Genomic DNA, 17,133 nt, shown 5'->3' with positions numbered 1-17,133 from the left:
GTCGCTTCAATTTGATTGAAGTTTATAAGCGTAGGGTATATTTTTATACGTAAATCTAATATAGATTACATCTACATTGTAGATCTAGACTAGATATTAAGAGTTCTAAATCAGAACTTTTGGTCTAGCCCATCCATCCATCCCAGTGGCACTACAGCCACTGGAGGGCTATGTCCTGCTTCAACACAACACATCCTTTCAAAAGTTCCATTCAGGTCTCTCCTGGGCCTTTTCTCTCCACGCCCTAACCCAAGCTGTTGCAGATCTGCTTCCACATTAGGGGTCTGCCTTTGGGTCGCCTGCCTTTTGTTTTTTTCCTGCATACGATTTTCGCTCCTCTGTTATCTGATATTCTTTCAAAGTGACTTGCCCAACGTAGTCTGTTCTTTTTTTTATTTCGGTCACTATTGGTGGGTCTTCATACAAGTGATATATCTCATGGTTAGTGCGTGTCCTCCACCCTGTTTCAACCTGGCACCATAGATTTTCCTAAGAAATTTTCATTCCCAAGAATTAAGTACATTTTCAGATGTCTTAGTCTGTGTGCAGGTCTCACTTGCATACATTGCTGCTGGTCTTATTATGGTTTTTTATATTTTTTTCTTGGTTTTCCTTGAAATTATTTTGCTCTTAAGTAAATGATGGGTGCTATAGAATTCTCTGTTGCCTCCTGCTATTCTTTACTTTATTTCTGTTAATAGTTCATTTTTGAAATCAATTGCACTTCCTAGATATTTTGAAAGTTTGGACATTTTCAAATTCGTGGTCTTTGATTTTGATATATAGTCTAGTGCTTCATCTAGATGTCCATATAATGAACATACCAGTGTGGGCCACAAGCTAGCTATTCTATTCTTAACGATATACATCCATTGTCAAATTTCTAGAAAAATCGATAGAGTCTTTTCTACCCACCTTTTGCCTACACTAGAGAATTGTGACTTGATAAGAGGTATTGTAATGAAGAGAAAAATCAATTATTCAAGCCTAATGAAAAGTTGTTTCAATATTGAATATGCAGGTGTAAAACATGGTCATCCTATCTTCCTGACAGTTTAATGTACAGTGCTTCTCAAACCTTTTAGAGATGCAGATATATTTTAGTTAAAAAAAATATGGGTCAAATAAAAGTTTTGAAATCGTTATGAAATAACAACAACATAGCCTGCTAAGCAACATTAACTAAAGAAAATACCTTTTAAAAAAAGGTACATAAGGGAAATAACAACACATTTACAGCTATATATCTCAATACTGATTAATTTCCCCTTTTAAATTTCAATTAAAATAACTAATTACCGCTAATTGATGGATTGATTTTTTAAATACATGTTTCATGATTTGTCAGGACAATGAATAATGGTGTAAAGTTTCAACTTGATACGAGAATGGGAAGTGGGAGATATAACGTATTTACGATTTGTACCAGACAGACAGACAGGATGTTAAAAACAAAAATTGCAAAATATGTTTGGACTTCTGTACCTCAGTTATTTAAAATTTAGTTTGAGAAACATTCTTATACAAAAGGAACTACTTTATTTTATTTTTTTCTTATTAAAATAATAATAATCGATTCAGTTCCGCATGATTGGCTATTAAAAACCCTGGACATCCATAGAATCAACCCAAGAATAAAACAACTATTGAAAGTCTGTATGGATGATTGGAAGATAAACCTGCACCTAAATCGTGATAAACTAGGTTCTGTGCACATAAGAAGAGGTATATACCAGGGTGACTCACTATCTCCACTCTGGTTCTGCCTAGCGATTAATCCTCTATCTACATTACTCCAAGACTCTACAAACGGTTTTAGGGTTGACACTAAATGTACAAAATGTGTGTCCCACTTATTATACATGGATGATCTAAAGCTATATGCAGAAACCGAGCAAAAATTACACACCTTAATCAAAACGGTAAAATGCTTTAGTGACGATATCTGTATGTCTTTTGGCCTGGACAAGTGTGGCATCATAAGCATTAAAAAGGGCAAGGCAACGAACACCAACATTGAATTTGAAGGCATCGAGGAATTGAACTCCGCCTCTATTTATAAATATCTTGGAATAAACCAGAATGCCAAGATAAACCATAAGAAATTAAAAGAGGACTTTCTTGGCAAATATAGGCAAAGAGTTAATAAAATCCTCAACACCAAACTGTCTGGCAGTAATCTCATCACTGCAATTAACAGCTGGGCCGTCCCTGTGCTCCTTTACACGTTCGGTGTGATCAAATGGACTGACACCGACCTACATGACATTGACAGACTCACTAGAAAATTACTAACCAAGTTTCGATGCCTACACCCCAAGTCCTCCACCATAAGGTTATACCTGCCCAGGAAGGATGGGGGTCGTGGATTGCAGAACATCTTCAAATTGTGTAAGATGCAAGTTTTAAAAATACGATCAAAACTGCTCGCCTCCAGCAACAAATTAGTTTCCTTCCTACGGAAATACGACTCCGATGCAACCCCTCTGAACCTACACAATGCTGATGTCAATATCGGTTTGGACGACGTAGGGCATGAGATTCGCCAATGGGAAGAAAAAACACTCCACGGAAAATTTCCGGCTTCATTACATGGGGACAACATCGACAAGGCTGCTTCCTTAACATGGCTCAAAGCAGGTCATCTCTACCCTGAAACAGAAGGCTTTGTTACAGCAATACAGGACAGAGTAATCAGGACAAAAAATTACGAGAAGCATATCCTGAAACTCAATGTTGTCGACAAATGCCGAAAATGTGGAAATGTGGGCGAGTCGATTGAACACATTATGGCAGGATGTCCAGCCCTATCAGAATCAGCCTACCTAGGTCGCCATAACCAAGTTGCAAAGTTAATACACCAACACCTGGCTTTGACGTACAAATTGATCGGTAAGGACACTCCCCCTTATTATAAATACTCTCCGCAAGAGGTTCTCGAGTCTACTGAACATCTGCTGTACTGGGATAGGCCTATTCTGACCGACAAAACGGTAGATTTCAATCGCCCGGATCTGCTGTTCATCGATAAAAAAGAAAAAACCGCTACCATTATCGATATCGCCGTACCACTGTCTCATAATTTAAGAAAAACTGAGATAGAAAAACAGAGAAAATATGGGAACCTAGGCTTGGAGATTAAGCGTCTATGGAAATTGTCCAAAAAAACAATATACCCCATTGTTATATCAACCGAGGGGATAATAACAACTGAACTCACAGACACCTTCAAGGCCCTTAACATTCCTAGGAACATCTTCGTTGCCTGTCAGAGGGCGGTACTTCTGCAGACCTGCCACATCACCAGAAAATTCCTCAGTGGAAACTGTTAAAGGGACTACGATGAATTTTGTTTCTCTTTAGCGAAACTCTACCCTGGCAGCGCCAGAGAATGACTACTCGTTCATTTCTAACATAATAATAATAATGGCCGCCGGAAGCTATGGCGTGTTTTCCTTCTCTCTGATCTTCATTTTTGAATTTTGAGGAAATAGAACGGACCCATTGCTTCTTCCAGGACAGCGATGAATATGAAATAAATTAGGCGGTAAATATTATTCACCAATGAGTCGAGTGTTTACTGAGGGTAATTCACAACCTCATGACCAAACACAAGAGGTCGGTCTACTCCCTGACTCGCACCCCACACAATTGAGAGGTGCTGTTGGTGGTAGAACAAGAGGAGCCAAAAGGATCAAATGGACGAGAGAAATGAATATAGACATTATCAAATCGTTCTTCCGTGTTAACATTTGTGATGATAAACCTCTACCAGGTTATAGGCAAAAACTCCAAAATAACAATATACCCCATTGTTATATCAACCGAGGGGATAATAACAACTGACCTCACAGACACCTTCAAGGCCCTTAACATTCCTAGGAACATCTTCGTTGCCTGTCAGAGGGCGGTACTGCTGCAGACCTGCCACATCACCAGAAAATTCCTCAGTGGAAACTGTTAAAGGGACTACGATGAATTTTGTTTCTCTTTAGCGAAACTCGACCCTGGCAGCGCCAGAGAATGACTACTCGTTCATTTCTAACATAATAATAATAATAATAATAATAAGGCTTGTCTTCGAGTCCGAAGATTAGTGAGGAATGCAGTATTTCTTGTGGCTGCTCAGCCATTAAATATTTGTCTTCCAAACTGAGGGGGTACATGTGAGGGTCTCCGATGCAGGCACGTATTTTACATGCCAGTTATTTGTCGAGTTGTGTTTTCTGAGCTCATTGTGGAAGCATGTAAAACCTCGCCTAGTTACCTTCGTTATAGGGGGCTTCAACACTGACATACAACGTCACAGCCTGTGGGCAGTATGGCTCGTTGCCACGTCGTATTATCCTGTGACGAGGAGAGAATGCATTTTTGCAGCACTGCTATGGATATTTATATTAGTTTATCTTAAATTGGATTAAGCTTAGATAAATGTAATTTTTGCCAAGTCTATATAGTTCCAGCAATGGGGAACCAGACATGTTAGAACGACATATCGTGAGGAAATGTGTATGTCCGAATTGCCTTCCAAGCGGCTGTTAAGAGTATATGATTATATTATCTCAAGACATTTTTGAACATTTCCATACGTTGAAATCTCACTTGATTAAATGGGTCAATGTCTTGGCATAAAATTTTATTTTTTTTAGTAGTTCAAATGGTTTTACATCGTCAAAAGCAAAAATTTCATTCATGGTCTCTCACGACAAGTAATAAGATACGTCAGAAATTCGTCCTATTTTCCGGCTGTAGACATCATGGCTATTGTTCTCTGTTGAAGACGCATGTACGAGGACATGTGCCAATCGACGAAACATGGATTCTTTCTAGCTTTGTGTGCAATGAAACGAAGTGTTCTATAATTCTTTTTTATACAACAAAGCCATTAAACGTAATATTGGTTTTCTATTGAAAATTACAATACTAAATTGTTGAACATTTTATTACGGAACAGGACAGTACAAATATGTTTTTGTGTCATTAATATTAATATAGAAATTTAAAATAGTTTTATTATATTTATGCAATTTTGAATAATCATATTAAAAAAGATTAAAAAAAAAAATATATGCACAATTTTGTTCTTTAAAAATCGAGAAAGCCCTCTATATCATTGTACTACGAAAATACGACAGAAAGGTCAATTCTCCAAAGGTAGAAAGAACTGCTGGAAAAGGATGTAACCTATTTTTTAATTTATATAAATATTACTGGACTTTGACTTTGAACGGTCAACTATGGTTTCCGCATGAAACATTGTCTTTACCTATACTAATAATGTTTTAAATTATAGAAAATGTCTTTTATTCTTGTAAAGTTTAACATTTTAAAGATATCGTTGCAAAAAAAAAAAAAAAACATTTTTTTTTTTTTTTACGAAGCAACTTTGACTAAAAGTGTGTATAATTTTTTTATTTATTTTAGTATGTTCTGATTGGCATTTTGGTATCACATCGGATTTCACATGACAAAAACAGTAAGATTGAAACTCTAGTTGAGCATACTTTTTTTTTTTTAATTTTGAGAAAAAAAAATGTAAATAAGTTTTATCTACATAACGATAAAATTGTCTGAATAGTTATATATTTTAAAATATACTTATGTTCCTTTTAAATATAGTTTAAATTTCTAGCATTTTCTTCATGTGGCGTTCTAATTGTGGTGTAAAAGCTTACATAACCAGATTTTGTCATCATTGAATCATCAGCTATTGTTAGCAGAAAATCAAAAAATGGGTCGGTCTATAATTCCACTCTAATCATCTAGCTTTTTTTTTTTAAATTATCGTTGTATCTAGAAGAATGGTTTTCACAGTGAGTCTTGTCTAACGAATCTGACCAAACCAGCTCAGCTCAAGTCTCTTGACAGTATTGAGAAGTTTCTCCTATTTGCGGCCAGAGTTTTGACTAGTACAAACTTGAACTTCTTCACATCTACTACCTATCAGTTTTCAACATAATTAGTTTGTCATGACAAAGCTTATATCATCTTTTATATCATCTTACTCCGTCTGTCTTTTACCTTTTTTTTTTTACATATCCCTTAGACTATTGGACCATTGGGGCACCATGCAAGACGCGTCGACCGTCTTTCTCCATTCCTCTCTGTCTTTTGCTTTAGTTAGAACCTCTTTTAATGACAGGCCCGTCCATTCTTTTATGTTGTCCTACCACCGTTTTCTCTGTCTGCCTCGTCTTCTTTTTCTTAATACTGTTCCCTGAAGGAAGGTCTTTGCAGGCCCCGAATATCTTTTAATATGGTCATAGATTTTAAGCTTGCGTTTTTGTGTGACAGTTAGCAGGTCATCATGGGGTCCACTCGCTGCAGTAACCCTGTTTCTAATCTCTTGGTTTGTGATGTCTGAATGTGATACCTAGGATCCTTCTGTAGCATCTCAATTCCATTGCTAGGATCCACCTCTCTAGTTCTGCAGCCAGCGTCCAAGACTCACACGCATATAAAAATGTGGTCATGACCAGAGAGTGCATCAGTCTGATTTTGGTGCCGAGGGCTAAGCCTTTGTCTTTCCATATTATTTTAAGTTTTGAAAGGGCTGCTGTGGTCTGTGCTATTCGTGCCAATAGTTCAGGTTTCATTTCCGGAGACAATAGCTCTAAGGTAATTGAAGCTGCTAACACTAGTCAGCTTTTCACCTCCAAGACTGATGCCCATTTTAAAGCCCTGTTATTGGTCATAATTTTGTTTCTTTCGGCATTTATTTGCATACCGTATGCTGCAGAAGTCTTGTCAATGCGCACCACCACGTCAGCTAGTTCGTTTCTGTCCCTGGTAGGTCATCAATGTCATCTGCGAAGCGCAAGTTAGTAATTCCTCTTCCTGTCTGTCTTTCTGGTACAAATCTTGTACACGTTATTTCTCCCCAATTCCAATTTCCGGATCTAATTGAAATTTTCGCAATTATTTTTTTTTCGAAGATTATATATGAATGAATAAAATAAAAAAAAACCTAATTAGTCAATTAAATTGTGGTAATTATTAATACTTTTGTTTAATATACAAAAAAGGGAGATATTGAGAGATATAGCAGCTATTGTGCGGTTTTTTTTTTCGTACGTAAGCTTTTTTTAAAGTTAAAAAAAATATTTTGCTAGTAGTTGTTTATTTTTATCAGATCACTGATATTACAATCTGAGAATCACTGATATTACAATCTGAGAATCACTGATATTAGGTCAAACAACGCCGACAATTATAAAGATAAGACAAATCGATAAGGTTCCAGCAGACCCAACCCTTTAGATACATGTTATGAGGATGTATGACACATCGATTTGATCTATTAATTAGTACTAGACTTAAGCCACAATGCCTCCACGGATGTTGTGCGTTCTACAGATGACCTCTGCTGTTACGTGTATTGTCGGTCTGTACAACGCTGCACTGTTCAAACCTGCTGTCCAGATCGACACCTACATGACTGATGAAGCCTATAAGGCCGTAGACGGTAACAATGACTCCAATGCGTTTCACGGATATTGTCAAATCACCCTCCAGCATAAAGTGCCGTGGTGGATGGTGGACTTGCGTGGTCAGTTCACCGTGGAGCAAGTCAGAATAACAAACAGGTAACAACAATTCTTCGTTAGAAATAATGAACAGATTTATTTCTATTAATCTGACTTGTTTTTAAACCCGTTTCTCTGGAACTGGAGGTGTATTTCTAATCACACAGATCTATTTTCGTTAATGATACAAGTACGATTAATATAAGCTTTGTTGATGTTTTTTTAAAAGTATTTTAAAAATGTTTTTCTTGCTTTAAAAATACAAATCTTATATTAAGTGTAATTGTATCATTTAGTTTGGATTAGTCTGCTAATTAAATTTCTAATAGATCAAGACTAGACTAAAAATAAAAAAGTATTTATAAAAAAAAGTTAAAAGAGGGAACAACCTGAATTCGAACTTGTGAGCTAAAGCATTCTCAAGCCCACGCGTTAACCACTCTACTAGAGAATAGTTTATGAACATGGAAGATTGTAGAGTTAGAGTGTGGCTAAGGACAATTCTATTTCATGTTTGTGTCCACTAAGCCTCAGACAGCATCCTCATATAAATGGGACTAAGCTTATACCATCAGTTCAGTCAAGTACATTTTCTTTCCCTTGTTTGACACACCTAACAAAGTAATTTATTACCAAAAATTAATCAATTAATTGGTTAATTTTCTTTATTGATTCTTGTGTTGTCAAGTTAAAGGAAAAATGTTGCGAAATCTCAGTTCGATCCGAGATTAAGTGTCGGAGAAATAACGATACAAACTTTTGGCCAGACACACAGACAGACACACAGACAGACAGAGTTGATATAAGCTTTCTAAAAAGTAATTTTTTAAAATATTTATTTGACTTGTTTAATATTACTCTTGTAGACAAGATAATTGGGTGTATGGTATGAGGCTACAGAATTTTGATATTGATGTATTTGAACAAGATCCTAGACAACTTCCAAACTTTCCTGACATATCTGGTCATGTCTGCTACCACCAGACGTCTGCACCAGGGCTTGGAACGTTCACCTACAACTGTACAGCTCCCATTGTTGGCAGATACGTGCGTCTTGTATTAAGGTAAGTGGGAAAAAATATGCAGTCTAAAGCTGGTACTAGTGCTACAATGTACTTAGTATGACTGTACTTGTTTATCGTAATTTTCTTGACTTTATAACTGTTTAACTACCAAGTTTAGTTGATGGTATTGCTATTGTTCTGCACACGCCAGGAAGTGCGTTCAGAAACATTGGCTTACTACATCATGAGTCTGTTGGGTGGCCTGAGGCAACGAAGGTCACTGCCTGAGGCCGTGTACAAGTGGGGATACATTTTGTAACAGAGGAGATACTTTCAAACTGTGATTGATACGTTTAAACTGTGTTGCAGATAAGATACCTACAAAATGTGTGGCAAAGGACATACCTACAAAATGTGTGGCTAAGTACATACCTACAAAATGTGTGACAAAGGACATACCTACAAAATGTGTGACTAAGGACATACCTACAAAATGTGTGACAAAGGACATACCTACAAAATGTGTGACAAAGGACATATCTACAAAATGTGTGGCAAAGGACATATCTACAAAATGTGTGACAAAGGACATATCTACAAAATGTGTGACAAAGGACATATCTACAAAATGTGTGACAAAGGACATATCTACAAAATGTGTGACAAAGGACATTCCTACAAAATGTGTGGCCAAGGACATATCTACAAAATGTGTGGCAAAGGACATTCCTACAAAATGTATGACAAAGGTCATTCCTACAAAATGTGTGACAAGGACATACCTACAAAATGTGTGACAAAGGACATTCCTACAAAATGTGTGACAATAGTTATACCTACAAAATGTGTCACAAAGGACATACCTACAAAATGTGTCACAAAGGACATACCTACAAAATGTGTGACAAAGTACATACCTACAAAATGTGTGACAAAGTACATACCTACAAAATGTGTGACAAAGGACATACGTACAAAATGTGTGACAAAGGACATACCTACAAAATGTGTGACAAAGGACATACCTACAAAATGTGTGACAATAGTCATACCTACAAAATGTGTGACAAAGGACATACCTACAAAATGTGTCACAAAGGACATACCTACAAAATGTGTGACAAAGTACATACCTACAAAATGTGTGACAAAGTACATACCTACAAAATGTGTGACAAAGGACATACCTACAAAATGTGTGACAAAGTACATACCTACAAAATGTGTGACAAAGTACATACCTACAAAATGTGTGACAAAGGACATACCTACAAAATGTGTGACAAAGGACATACCTACAAAATGTGTGACAAAGGACATACCTACAAAATGTGTGACAAAGGACATACCTACAAAATGTGTGGCAAAGTACATACCTACAAAATGTGTGACAAAGGACATATCTACAAAATGTGTGGCTAAGGACATACGTACAAAATGTGTGACTAAGGACATACCTACAAAATGTGTGGCAAAGGACATATCTACAAAATGTGTGACAAAGGACATACCTACAAAATGTGTGACAAAGGACATACCTACAAAATGTATGACAAAGGACATACCTACAAAATGTGTGACAAAGGACATACCTACAAAATGTGTGACTAAGGACATACGTACAAAATGTGTGGCTAAGGACATACGTACAAAATGTGTGACTAAGGACATACCTACAAAATGTGTGGCAAAGGACATATCTACAAAATGTGTGACAAAGGACATACCTACAAAATGTGTGACTAAGGACATACCTACAAAATGTGTGGCAAAGGACATATCTACAAAATGTGTGGCTAAGGACATACGTACAAAATGTGTGACTAAGGACATACCTACAAAATGTGTGGCAAAGGACATATCTACAAAATGTGTGGCAAAGTACATACCTACAAAATGTGTGACAAAGGACATATCTACAAAATGTGTGGCTAAGGACATACCTACAAAATGTGTGACTAAGGACATACCTACAAAATGTGTGACAAAGGACATACCTACAAAATGTGTGACAAAGGACATACCTACAAAATGTGTGGCTAAGGACATACGTACAAAATGTGTGACAAAGGACATACCTACAAAATGTGTGACAAAGGACATACCTACAAAATGTGTGACAAAGGACATTCCTACAAAATGTATGACAAAGGACATACCTACAAAATGTGTGACAAAGGACATACCTACAAAATGTGTGACAAAGGACATATCTACAAAATGTGTGGCTAAGGACATACCTACAAAATGTGTGGCTAAGGACAAATCTACAAAATGTGTGACAAAGGACATTCCTACAAAATGTGTGGCTAAGGACATACCTACAAAATGTGTGGCTAAGGACATATCTACAAAATGTGTGGCTAAGGACATATCTACAAAATGTGTGGCTAAGGACATATCTACAAAATGTGTGGCTAAGGACATACCTACAAAATGTGTGGCTAAGGACATACCTACAAAATGTGTGGCTAAGGACATACCTACAAAAAGTATAAGGATAACGATTTGAATTACTTTCATTTACTAATGTCTATATAAGTACATGTTATCTACATGTGTATTTAAAAGCTTTTTTTAAAGCTTAGTAGTTGCTGTACCTATTTGAGAATGTACAGAATCAAGAGTATTTTCTTATGTTTTTAGCTGATGAAGTGTATATATTTTTTTGCTTTTGTCCTTGTAAAGCAATGTAATCTAAGTCATTTCATGGAGATGTATATTTTTGTGAAATCGGGTGGTGAATGCTCCACGATATTTTAAGTTAAATTAGATGTTTCAATCAGTATTGGTTTTCAATATTTGAATTGCTGTCATCCTTTTTTTTTTCGCAAAGAAAAACAAGATTACAAATAGAGTTTGTGTCAGGTTAATAGCAGTATTAAAGACCAAGTGGCATTTTGAAAGGATAGTCTAGATCTAAATTCTTAGATGCTTAAATGTAAGTATCTTTGTTTAACTATGTTGATACACAATATAAGAACTATTCATGCCATCATTGCCATGGTCTTGCTGTGATTGACGAATGTAAGATAATATAGTGGACCATAATTTTTTGGAACACAATATGAATGGACTCAATGACTGCTGGAGGTTATTGCCCAAAAAATTGAAATCCAAGAGACAGAAGAGTTCTCATTCAGTCATCGATTGGAGGGAGCTTGAAGTTTGCCTGCGAATAGGGAACAGTATCGACAGCAAGACTCAAGATTCAATTAAACAAGAGGACACAAATGGAGAGAATCTTGGGAATTATTCTTTTTCTCTAAAATCAGAATCAGGCATTCCATTGACATCTCAAGCGAGTTGAAGAAGAATTAAAAGAACAGAATCGAGACAATGTCTTCGAGTTAGTGAAACTGCTATTCAAATACTATATCAACCTTTATAAAAGTTATAGAGACTTTAGAGATATTTCGAAGTACAGATGGAAATTTTTGTACTTCAGTTAAAACAGGCAGAATTTTTATTTTTTCACCTACCTTGGGTTTTTTAAGTCCCTTGTATTAACAGAAATTAACAACTAGCAAGTTTACCTTAAAAAGGACTATCAATTGGACATTGCGCTTTTAAAATAAAAGCTATAAAGTGTATATAAAGACATTTTAACTACCAAATGGGAAGGATATCGCTGAAGCCAGTATTACTTTGTCGAAATCGCGCTCTCAGATCTGGGAGTTAGTGCAGAAACATTAGAAACAGATGCAAGGCCAAAATGATAAAGATTCTAAATAACATGCAAGAAAGCGCTTCTTTGGACCGGATTGTTTAAGAAATAATCACCCGATTGAAAAATTTTATGATGTGGCAGACAATTTTGTCGCCTTCTCAACTATTAAATGGAAGTCAATCTAGATAGTGCTTCTATCGACATGGATAGGAATTAAAGATGATTTCACATAATTTGTCACATTTTCAGTTAAAAAGTTCGATAAGATCAATCCAAAAATATCGTCATCTTGGTCGCATATTTCTGACAAGGGAGGTAAGTCTAGCTACATGCGAACGACGTTTCTTTAGGCTAATGTTGAACGAGAATTACTGGCGATCAACAATGACAAGGACAAATTTATGACTTACTAATTTGGTAATGTTGTCTCTTGAACAAGTGGCAATGGGAAATAGAATTCATTAAAAAATTATTCAGACTTTTGCAAGCTAGGAAGAGTAAGATTTATTTGTTATATTAAATTGTTTAATATATTGTTTGGCGTGAGACTGTGGACTCAAAACTGCCGCCTGTATACAATGGCGTGGGACTTATGACTGAGTGATGTACACGAACAATTTTTTGTGTTGATTAGCTCCCTTTGTGGTTTATAACAGTTTCAGAAATTCAATCGCTCCAACAAAAACATTTATATTTCTTGGAACTTTTGGGCTTCCATAGGAAATAAGGACAGATCCTTCCGAAACAACCCCAATAACTTCGTTCGTCTACAACAATGAAAAATGGACAACCCAGTGATCGTCAAGTTTGGACAGTTTGTGAATGGCTGTAATATGAACTGTTGTGCAAACCGTAAACTTATGTTAGTGTCTTATGTTAGTGTCATATGTTAGTGTCTTATGTTAGTGTCTTATGTGTTGTTGGCAATGTAATCTCTTCAGTACTGAATAAACATAAAAAAGTAATGTAAAAAAAAAAGTAATTAAAAAAAAAAAATTTCCTGCTTTATTTGGGGGGGGGGGGGGAAATATAGTGGACCATAAAAATATGGCACAAAATTGAATTACTTAATTAGCAGTACAAAGGGACTTCACTTTAACAAATTGTTGAAACATTTATACGAGCGGCATGGTTAACTTTTTAATTTACGGGGTCGGTTTCAGGGATTCCAAGAAAAGACAATAGGGTTAGTGATGGTAACTTCTGCGATTAGATAGCCATGTTTCTTCTTGCAGTTTATAAAATAGCCTATAAATCAAATAAAATCTTAACAGTGATATTGTTAGTTTGTAAAAGTAGATTAAAGCTATTTTATTTAATATATATTTACAAATGTTCAGATTTCTGGATTTATTCATTTTAGAAGAAGGAGTATATTTTATTTGTGAAATGTTTTGTCCAGGACATAACGAATTGATTGTATATATGCGATGAGAGAATCTTAAGTTTGAGAAATGTCTTATCTTATCTTATCTTATATAATACAGACGTTACTTCAAAAAAGAAGATGATTACGTCCTACGCGTCATGCATTTAGTCATGCATATTAACCAATGACTTAAATTCTGCCAAGTCACTGGTTTTCCTGGCTAGCTCAGGCAACCCATTCCATGCTCTAATAGCACTTGGGAAGAAGGAGTATTTGTACAAATTTGTCCTAGCATATAGGACGAGGAATGTGCCATTATCTTTGTGTCTTTCAGAGTATTTTATTAAATTTTGTTTTTGTATTTGAAGATTATGGTTCAGTGTTTTATGTATGATTGCTATGTTATATAAATATATAAAAAATAGAATAAAGAAAGGCCTACATTTTAAACTAGTCACATGACAAAACACAAGCAAAAAATAAACTAAACTAAAAAAAAAAACAACTTAAAAAAAGGTTATCATAGGTGAATAATTCACATTTACAACCATATAACTTAATAATGTAGGATTTATTGACCTTTTTAGATTAAAAAAAAACAACACACACACAAAAATTAATTAATTCATTGATTAATTTTTTTATTGATTAATGTTTTGTTAGAAACAATGAATAATTGTATAACGTTTCAATTAGACCCTAGAGTGGGAAGTGGAAGAAATAGCGTGTTCAAAAACTGTAGCAGACAGACAGAGTGTGTATATATATGTCTGTTTGCCTAATAAAAAAAAAAAAAAGACTGTTACAGTTTGACCATTAAATTTCGCAATAAAAACGGGTAAACATATACATGTATACAATATGGGTTATTCGTTTTTTTTTTAATAAATAAAAATATTTTTCGTACAAAATTAGTATTCGATACATCAGAAAGCTAACAAATAAGATATATATATATATATATACATTTATAATATTATTTTGTCAATTCGCATGTTTAATTATATTTACATAAAATTTAAGATTATCATCTTTCTTCATTAATGTATCGGCGTATTTAAATAAAATTAATATAACTATATACTTAGTTTTAGAAATAAAACTTCACTTTCAGAAAACAAAAACTATTTTGCACCAAAACTTTGCAAGCTGCAAATATCATTAAATTGGATTTTCAATATCGTATTTAGCTTTTGTGATCGGAGCGTCGCATACGGACGAGGGGACCACAAACAACTGCTTTTCCTTTTCGGGGGGCCGCTAAAAAAGCATAATAATGCGTTCGTATGAACTAAATTGTGTTTTTTTTTTTTGTTTTCTTTAGTCCCAGTTTCTAAAACACATTTCTTTCTCTACAGGCTTCAAGTGGTTGAGTACCTAAACGTGTGTGAGATCGAGGTTTTTGTGAGTAGTTCCAGCTCTGAAGAGATTTACTTTAACAGAAAAGAGGACACTCAAATGACAGGCGTGGTGCCATCAGCCACTCTGACGTTCAGTCACGTAAATTACTGCCTCCACGAATGTCTGTCGCGTAGGTCATCTTACTACTACTGTACGGCCTTCAACTGGGTCACACCAACAAGGTCGTGTCAACTGTTCAGTGTCAACACTTACATACTCCAGACGGTCAATCTGATCGGCGCTCCTGGGACCCATTTTTATAGTCAAAACAATTTATTGCTATAAATAAATATTTCGGCTGTTAGAGACATTAATCAGTCAACATTTTCAAAGACAAGATTATAAAGCCAACTTTAAAGGAATTAATCGCTGGGCTCAATGGGTTAACAGACCGAAATTTGAAATATTATGCATTATCAATGCGAGAAGCTGGGTCAAATATTATTATTTTTTTAACAATACCTCTAATCAAGTCAGAATGTGGAGGGTGGAATCTGGACGCTGATCTCAAAAAACGGCTTTGACGATTTCTCTAGAAATTTAACAGTTGCTGTATATCGCTGAGCAAAGAATTACTAGCTCGTGGGCCACACGGGAAAAACTCTAGTTTGTACCGTTATCATTTTACAAGAAAAAAATTAATTAAATTTAAATTTGGCTAGAGAACTATATCTAGGTCTATATCGATCATCGGTTTTGAAAGGACAATCGCGTTCTGCAAAGGACTTTTGCGTTCGGAAATTTCCAGATGTAAGCCATCAATGATTTAAAGGCTAAATAAACTAATGTTTAGAACAAATTGCGTATCGTCTTCTTAGTCTCTAGATCATTGGAAAACGTTTAGTAGATCGATACAGTCGCTTAACCGGGATTCTTACTTGAGGAGGGGTAAGGTCACTGGGTTAAGAATATTCCTTTATTTTACCTAACATTCACTACTTATTAAGAGACAAAAAGTCGTTCTATAAGTTGTATAAAGGAGGTATTGTCCATATTTTAAAAGTATTCTTAATGTCTTTCTTGGTTTTAAATAATATCAAGTTTTTTTACATTTTTAATCTACACCTACTACTATAATACTTCAGTATGGAGTTTCAGTTAACTAGTGTCACAAATCACATATATATTCCTATATTGCCCTGGGTGGTTGGGAAGGCAGTCTAGTGGGTTGGATCGCTGGCGAACATCCCCAAGCCCCAGATCTGCATTTTGACGACAGGAGCATCTTACCATTTAACATTGGAGCGATAGCATACTCTCCAAGGAGACCTAACGTATTTAAATTTGTTAATACGAAGTTTGTTCAACTATTTAACACACCTACTTTATATGGGTCATCAGATCAAGGAAAACAAAAACAGTTAATTACTTAGTCCAACACGGACTATCTTCTTTAGGAAACATTTTCCTACCGTAGCAACTCTCGAGACTAACTCTCTCATCTCCGGACTCCACCCTAATTATTGACTGCAAGACACGTCAAAGACAAAGTTCAAGCTAGATCAGGCATGCCAAACTTATTAAGGTGTATTAAAACTTAATATGACCCGAGGGGCCGTAACCAAAAATCAGTTGCAAAACAGCATGCTAGGTTTATGTCAATTAAAAACAGTACAATTGTCACGGAATGATGGCTGTATGTGTATTTATAAGTGATACATAGATCAGTTGGAACGTACTTTTGTAGACAAATCAGCGTGTGAAATGTGCCATGAAACATAATAAAATTTCTGTGTTTTGATCGAGATGTTAAGTCTTTTGTAATTACAGCCCACCCAGGGACACTTAGAATTTGGAGAGACACTAAGGTCGTTTCTAGAGAGTTTTAGTAGAAAACTGTAACGACAAAAGAATACAATAATTAATGAAATGCCCGTCCCTTAGTTAGCTGAATTTGTAGTACGATTTTCTTAATAAATGATTACTAGGATTTCGCATTATTTTCATTGCTTGACATGTGATACAAGTTTATTAATCTCAGGTTGAAGTTTGTTTGCCACTGACACTTTCATCACTGATGACAATTTTTGATCAGATAATCTCGAAGAGTGATACTTTTTTTTTGTTGCTTTCCTTATGAAAAAGAACTTCTCACAGAGATAAGTGCTAGCAAATATAGCAACATTATTAGCAGCATTTTCATGAGCAAATGAAAATGGAGAT

The 17,133-nt window shown here is 35.4% G+C and overlaps 1 protein-coding gene across 1 annotated transcript; it reads left to right on the top strand.

Moving 5' to 3' along the window:
• Positions 1–7,296: 7,296 nt before the first annotated feature.
• On the top strand, positions 7,297–16,742 carry LOC129927385 (uncharacterized). Its single transcript, XM_056036257.1, has 3 exons — positions 7,297–7,586; positions 8,393–8,590; positions 14,928–16,742. The coding sequence occupies exons 1-3, from the start codon at positions 7,327–7,329 to the stop codon at positions 15,253–15,255; spliced, it is 786 nt and encodes a 261-aa protein (XP_055892232.1). The 5' UTR covers positions 7,297–7,326; the 3' UTR covers positions 15,256–16,742.
• Positions 16,743–17,133: the final 391 nt, after the last annotated feature.

Source organism: Biomphalaria glabrata, chromosome 7 (genome assembly GCF_947242115.1).
Source record: "Biomphalaria glabrata chromosome 7, xgBioGlab47.1, whole genome shotgun sequence".
NCBI classification, from domain to species: Eukaryota; Metazoa; Mollusca; class Gastropoda; family Planorbidae; genus Biomphalaria; species Biomphalaria glabrata.
The sequence above is the reverse complement of the archived record's forward strand: the minus strand, read 5'-3'. Positions and strand labels throughout refer to the sequence as shown.